The 7801-nt window shown below is 31.9% G+C and overlaps 1 protein-coding gene across 1 annotated transcript in view; it reads right to left on the bottom strand.

Moving 5' to 3' along the window:
- Positions 1 to 1286: 1286 nt before the first annotated feature.
- Positions 1287 to 7801, bottom strand: part of LOC107449960 (neuroglian) — a 40593-nt gene continuing 34078 nt past the window's right edge. Inside the window, exons 20-23 of the mRNA XM_016065653.3 lie at positions 7064 to 7195; positions 6815 to 6973; positions 4428 to 4647; positions 1287 to 1823 (exon numbers count right to left, since the gene is read on the bottom strand). Coding sequence (XP_015921139.1) covers positions 1616 to 1823; positions 4428 to 4647; positions 6815 to 6973; positions 7064 to 7195 — 719 coding nt within the window. The 3' untranslated portion in view covers positions 1287 to 1615. The remainder of the gene's footprint in view (positions 1824 to 4427; positions 4648 to 6814; positions 6974 to 7063; positions 7196 to 7801) is intronic.

The raw sequence follows: 7801 nt of genomic DNA, 5'->3' as shown, positions 1-7801 counted from the left end.
AAACTTTTTTTTTTTTTTACAATGTGAAATTTCAAGGCAAGCACCATCTGAAAGTGCAAAATTTTACGTTTAAAAATGTTTATTTTCGCCTTCAAAAAATTCAAGTTGCCCAAGTCATATAAAGTCTTAGTTAAAAAATATTTTTCAGGAAGATGATGAAAAGCACACATATCCCTTGGTCTTAGAATTATTAGTTATTATTTAAATCGATAAACAATAGTTAACGATTTATTAATTAAGAACACAAAAAAAAATTCATTCTCATTCAAGCATATCCCTTGATAATAATAATGTTGTTACTACATTAACTCAATGAAAACGAAAATTTAAGAGGCTAAAATAACATACATTAACAATATGAATTATAAATGGAACTTTCATAAAAGGCTTACATGGCAAAATATTTTTTTGTCAAACAAGTAAAAAAAAATAAATTTTTTTTTGGCAAATAAAATTAAAACTTAACGCCAACATAATCTGAGATTAGCTGAAATATTTATTGTAAAAAAGATTTAAAGGTACTGCTTTCATCCCATTTCACCACTAAAAGAGCTCCCACCACAATGCTTCAAATAACTATACGCATCTCCTTTAAAAAATAAAAATTATTTTGCTTAAATGTGTAAAAAGTGGTTTACTTAAGTATATGTATATATATAACTACTAGGTGTCAGATAGGAATATTAACATTTCTAAAAACATAATTATCAATTATTTTTCACTCACCTTGAAAAAAGAAACTGACAATTTACAGTAAAATAACGATATCACATACCATTATATTAAGAATATTATTACAGGGTTGAAACACCCATCTCTCAAAAAAAATTCCCTGTGTTTTCCCTGCACATATTATACACAATATATTATGAGGAAACACACATTCACTTGCGTGTTATACTAGGATAACCATGCTAGTTTCAGTTGCTAGAAAAACTTGGAGAAATAAGGAACACCTCAACATAAAAGAAATAGTGCTATAATAAATTAAATAATTTAATATAGCTGAACAATCATCTTTATATAGATTGCCTTTGAGAAGTCTGCATTTTTTTAAAAGACAAAAATTACCTGTTTGTTTTTTTTTAGTTTGCAAGGAAAAAATCAAAATTCCCTGTTATTTTAGATGATTTTAAAATTCCCTGCATTTTCCAGGTTTTCCCTATTCTCAATGTGGAGTGGCAACCCTGACCTTAATTCATTTTTTTTTTATACATCTAATTTTAAATTACCTATGTAGGTAAAAGAGAATTGGTTATGAAGGGCTTGTCCCACAAGAGTTGTCCTCTTACGGAATATGAATGAAGTTGCTAAATGCAAAAAGAAGAGAAAAAAAAGAAAAAGCTATATATCTTCATTTGAAAAAATGTCACATTCCTATCCGACACCATGTCTATCACTTTTATATAATAGGAAAATTTAGAAAACCAAGTGAAAATATTTTCCACTTCTCAGACAAGAACACCCTTAATTTCGGCTTTTTTTTTGTTGCAAGTAACTAAACTAATATAGGCATATATTAGGCAAATAAATAGAGCATTTTAAAATAAAAAAAAGATTGATTAGCAGATTTTCTGAGTCCATCATCTGCTTCGTACTTAATTAAATAAAAGGGCTAAACAAATGTGGCAAGGGCGGATGGAGAAGCAGAGTCCTCCGTTTTCTTCTTTGATCCATACTGACCAATGAAGGAACCGTCCTCATTGAACTTACTGGCTTCTCCTTCTCCGTATTCCACCATACTGTCTGTCTCACTCTCGGGTCCTTTGACGCTGCTATTGAGGGATGTTCGACTCCCACTGGTTCGGTCTGGGACATCAGTCCTACAAACAGGAAAAAAAAATTCAACACAATTATTCCTGATGATATTTTTATTTAATTTTATAACTGTTGTTGAACAGCCGACCTGATTCTGGGTTCATGACTACTAATGTTAAACTCCGTAATTTTGGTCCTTGTGATTTCCTAATTTTGATTCCAATCCAGAAGACAAGGGAGGTCCTGGATCAGTACCCCCAGAGGTATTAATTTGTTATGGAAACATGGAGGACTTTGTGACCTGACAGATTTAATGCGCATCAGTCACCATTTACTACACTGGAAGTCTTTAGCAGGCGGGAATCGACATGGTCCCAGTGCCCTACCAACCAAGCTATCCCAACCCTCCCTGATAATATTGGATAAATTGGTACTTTTCAATACTTATGATTCAATATAGCATAACATTATAAGCATAATCAAAGAACATGAGGAAATCAAAAGCAGTGAAACAAAATCAGGGTAGCCTTTCTATATAAAAAAAAAAAAACACTATTGGAACCTTAAACTCAAATAAATTTTTTTCCCCTGACCTAATGGGTATCACAGCAAAATTTTCTGACATTTTCCCGCCTATACGACTTTTTTGTATTGTCACCACCTTGAAAATGTAATATAATCAATTATAGTGGCAAATCAACATTTAACTATACCCTAATAATGTATAGTAAATGCACTTAAGCATTTTACATTGCTAGATTGAAAAACTTCATTGGCTTCAAAAATATGTAGAAGGAAATAAAACGAAACATAGAAAATAACGATAAAATAAGCATCAAGAAAATCTACTGCGAGGGGCTAATCAGGGTAATTCCACGTACTATGAAGAGGTGTGAAGAACTAATGCCGTTAACAAGGGAATCAGGATTCATATGACTGAAACAAGATTCCAAAACATCAATATAAGATGATGTGACTTGGGTGGAAACAATTTTGGCATTGTTGAAATCAAGTTTATGCCCAAGATTCCAACAATGTGCAGCAATTTATGATTCATCGTAATCTTGATAAGGGACATATCTATCACCTTCCATAAGTAACTTTCAAAGTGTGTCTGATTTGTTCAATGAATCCAAGGTATTTTACTGGTAAGGTGTTGGGTAAATTCTCCAACGGTTTTCAAAACCAATAGGATCTTTAACAGACTTGAATTTAATTTTGTTAACAGGCCTTCAAGTCATAATAGGAAAGGATTCATAACAAATAGGAGAAGAAAACTATAAAATAGTAGGAGCTGAATCAACAATAGAAGGGCTAAATCCTAGTAGATTCAACTTTTAAGAAAACGCCATACCGGGGAAGAAAACTATTTCTCCTTCATAACTTATTTAAAATTTAAAGTCTAAAAAAAGTGAGTCTAGGTTAAGCCATAAAGTTTCAAATACTGAAAAGAAAATTTCAAAATATACAAATGCACAACGGAAAAGTTCTCTTCTAATAATTTGTTTGCATTTTAATATTTTGAAGTATTTTTTTCAGCTATTGAAACTTCATGACATACTCTAGGTTTGCCTGAACTTGCTTTTTCTTTCTTTTAAATTAGTAATGAAGGAGAAAGATAATTTGCGACGAAAATTTTCTTCCGTGGTATGGTGTCCTCTTTATAAATTCCTTACACCTCAACTCCTCTATTCTTCGAATCCTTACATTGAACTTGTTATTTCAGTTCTTTTTTCTTCTGTTTGTCATAAAATTGCTAATCTTCTTTCCAATTTTGGTTTTAAAGTAATTTTTTGAACCAAGTAGGAAGGTTAAATTTAAGTTTCTTAAAGATCCTATTGGTCTTGAAAATCACTGGAGTATTCACCACATTCCTTGCCAGTCTGATCCTAGTTACATCCAACTAATCTGCAGCACTTTCAAATACAGACTTAAAAAACATGATAGATATGTCTGTTATCAATATCATAAACAATCAATTGTGGAAACGTTGAGCATAAATTTAATTTCGACAATGCCAAGTTATTAACACCCCAGTAACTTCCGTTCATCTTGATGACCTGGAATCTTGTTTCATTCATATGAATGCTGATTTCCTAGTTAACAACATTAGTTCCTCACCGCCTTTGCTGTTTTATTCTCTTGATTATTGGTTTCCCTCTCAACTACTGAGATTTTTCAAGTTTTGTTTCTTACACTTACATTCCATATTTCGATGGCAATATTACATTTTCTATTTCAAATCGCTTTTGTTTCTTCAGAACAAAATTTATTCAATTATTCCATTCCTTCACTTTTGTTTCACCTCTGGCAAGTCTTGAGAGTAATTATTTTTGAGTGCTTGAAACATGTAGACTTTTACGAAATTCTTTTATTAGGAAAATCATGAAAACTTTCCAGGGCTAGCCTAACAGCAAGGGGACTCCAACCCATGATTTGTCTACCACTGAGGATATTTTACGTCAGCACTGTTGTCGGTGCAAGCCAGTTGAAGAATTCGTATCGACCAACCATTGTTGGGATTCGAACCCGGTTCATCTCATTGGAAGTCGAACACTCTATCCCCTCAGCCACTACGACCCAGTTGATAAATAAAGAATTAGATCGCATAAATATAAGAATTTTCCCAGACATAAAGTGTAACTTCAGAAGAAAAATGGAAAACTCACGCTGCTTTAGTGTATTCATTAAATCCACCATCATCAGCATACTCCAAGTCACGTCCTTGTGCAGCTTCTTTTTCATGGACAGAATATTTTCCACCACGGTTTCTCTTGATCAAACAAATAATGATTAGCAGTAGCAGCAGTAAGGCAATAGCACACATCATCCCTATGAACCATGCGGCAGTGGCAAAACTTTCAGCTGTTTCAGGTGCCTGAACAGCAGCTGCAATGAATAAACAAGTCTATCAATACGACAAAAATTCATTATACTTGTCTAAAAAGCAGACTAACATAAATATAATAAAACTTTGTCTAAAGTTCAGTTAATTTTTTTAAAAAAATTAATATTCTTTCAGGTATATCAGTTGATCTTATATTCAGTCATTTCGCAGAAACAAGTGTTTAAAATTCATAATGTTAAAAATTCCATTAGTCAGCATTTATCTCTCAACTTAATCTCTAATTTTGTTAAATAATCTCACTTTAAGTGACCTGATTTCTGGGAGAGTTTCATTAGTGCGCAGCCAGATTTTTAAACAAAAAATAAGCACCTTTAAAGTACTTTTTAAGCACTCAAAAAATATTTTTAATCATTTTCCAAAAAAAAAAAAAAATCATAATTAGGATCAGTGCATTAATAAAAAAAAATTCCTACCGTTTAAAGTTCTCAATTTATAAACATAAAATCAATAAAATTCAAAAACATTTTCAAAAACTTTACATAATGATGATAAAATTACTAGCTTATGATAAATATTGCAGAGAAAAATTNCCTATCGTTTAAAGTTCTTAATTTATAAACATAAAATAAATAAAATTCAAAAACATTTTCAAAAACTTTACACAATGAATGATGATAAAATTACTAATTTCTGATAAATATTGCAGAGAAAATTGTGAAAATGATTTNAAAAAAAAAAAAAAAAAAAAAAAAAAAAAAAAAAAAAAAAAAAAAAAATCTCTTTTTAACACATAAAAAATTAACCCCGAATAAAAAACACCTTTAAGGGCTTTTAAAAAACATAAATGAAAAATAAGCATATTTTTAAACCCTTTCTAAAAACACTACGCACCCTGAATGATTATACAGCAACATCACATTTTTAAATAATTGTAACTCAATAATTTATTAACTTTTACTGTCATCTAAATATTGTTACTGTGTTTTAACTCTTTATAGGGCAATTTCCTCTAGATATGTAATGTTTAATAAAATACTACTGGGATTGTGGTTAATTTATAGAAAGAAATTCTTATAGATTATAACCTTAAAGTACTTTTTTATAACCATTTTCTTTAAGGGAAAGTGGATAAGGTTTTAAAAATTTTTACCTTCAGTAAGGTACTGCAACTTCTGTGCTTGCAAATTATTGAATTTATAAATTCTATATTTGTAACTAATAGTAAACTGAATAAGAAATGATAAAATGAATGAAAGCTTAACACACGAGCGAAAATAACTCTCCTCTATTTTTGACCCCAAATAACCTTAACCGTTACCTACATTTATGTAAACAAAGCCTTTCCAATTTTTGTTCTTTTTTTTTAGATGTTATCAGCAAATGGCCACACAAACCCATACCTGCCAACATTGAAGAAATAAAATAACGGAGATTTTACTAACCGCCCAAATTTTGGGTTTACGACTACGGATGTTCAACTCCGTAGTCTGGTAATTTTGAACCCAATACAGAAGACAAGGGAATACCTGGATCAAGTCTTGGGAGAAATTCACTTCATGGAGGACTTTTTTATTGAACTAACCCACATTAGAGTTGCGTGGAGAGGAAAACCACGAAAATCTCCCATGGTTAGCCTCACTATAAGGGGACTCTAACCCATGATCCATCTACCACTGGAGATATTTCACGTCGGCACTGTGGCCGGTGCAAGCCGGATGAGGAATTCGTATCGACCAGTCATTGCTGGGATTTGAACCTGGGTTCACCTCATTGGAAGGAGAACGCTCGATTGCCTGAGCCATCACGGCTCGACTTAAACTATTAATACTCAACATGCTGCAGTAATGGCAATAGCACCATCTGTTGAGGAATAAGAGAAGTATTTTTGTTATCAATGAATATTTTATTACCTTTTTTTAAAGTTCAACAAATAAGGAAAGATTTGAGAATATACAGGTAAACAGGAGATAGTAGTAAAATACAGGAGACTTGGAATGTATGCAAACCATAAGTGGGAAAATTGCTTCCCATCAACGTTTAAAAATTAAAGAAGTTCGTAGAAAGTATACTTCCCACAGCCTTATAAAAGTGGTAAACATGCTTCATAAATTTCAACTTTAACACAAAAAATCCCTCTTACTATTTTAACGGAATAAAAAATCTTTCGGAAAACAAAACAGCATGCCCAAAAGAATAAAAAAGAAGTACCCATTCCTCCTGTTTCAAACTCTTCTATTTTGCTGGGTGTTTGATATTCCCCATCAACAGCAACCACTTGCATTTCGTAAAGGGAGCCTAACTCTAAACCAGTGACTAGGATGGAATCTTGGTTCTTCTCAGGCAGTGTGCTTTCCCATGCAGTGTCATCTGATAGAATTAAAATGAAAAAGAATATCAGTTAATTTGAAGGGAAGGAGTAAGTAAAAATTTCATTTTTAAAAAAACAACGATCCCTACCTTTCTTTTTGTATCGAACAAAGAAAAAACTTCCAGGGTGTCCTTCGACAGCCGGCACCCATATGACTCGCACGCCAGCTTTGCCATCAACATCAGGTAAATGACTCCACACAAAGTGAGGTTCATCAGGATCTGAAAAAAAAATGTAAGGAGCACTCCATAAATCTATTCTGGAGTTGGGTTTATGATACCAAAAACTGGTTTAAACTATTAAAAAAAGTCTAGAATGATACTCAGGCAGTCATTATGTCTGTCAGTTTTTATAACATATTTTTAAAGCATTAACGTTCAGTTAATTTTCAAGAAAACGGTCATAAAAGTGCCTATATTTTTTTTATCCACATTTGATTAGTGCTGACATCTAGTTTAAAATAAACCAACTATCTACAATTACCTTAAAAATATTCTGGTACTGCCATCTGGTGTGTAAAATGAGAAATTAAATATTTTCCGTGCAAAAGAAATGAATTAATTTTATTCCCATTGCACATTACTACTGAACACTACAACCCAGGAATACCACGGGAGCGACAAATAGAGGGCAAAACTTCACCCCGTCATTTTCACGAGAGCGAGAAGGAAGAAGGTAAGAAACGTTTAATGATTTTTAATTATTTTTTTACTGTGATGATTATATACAAGATGCAAAGAAGGAAATAATTAGCTTGTTTTTACCCCCAACAAAATCACTTATAATATTTAGAATAAAAAATTATTACATGTTTAATTAAAAAAATT

This window comes from Parasteatoda tepidariorum, chromosome 3 (genome assembly GCF_043381705.1).
Source record: "Parasteatoda tepidariorum isolate YZ-2023 chromosome 3, CAS_Ptep_4.0, whole genome shotgun sequence".
In the NCBI taxonomy this organism is placed as follows: domain Eukaryota; kingdom Metazoa; phylum Arthropoda; class Arachnida; order Araneae; family Theridiidae; genus Parasteatoda; species Parasteatoda tepidariorum.
The sequence above is the reverse complement of the archived record's forward strand: the minus strand, read 5'-3'. Positions and strand labels throughout refer to the sequence as shown.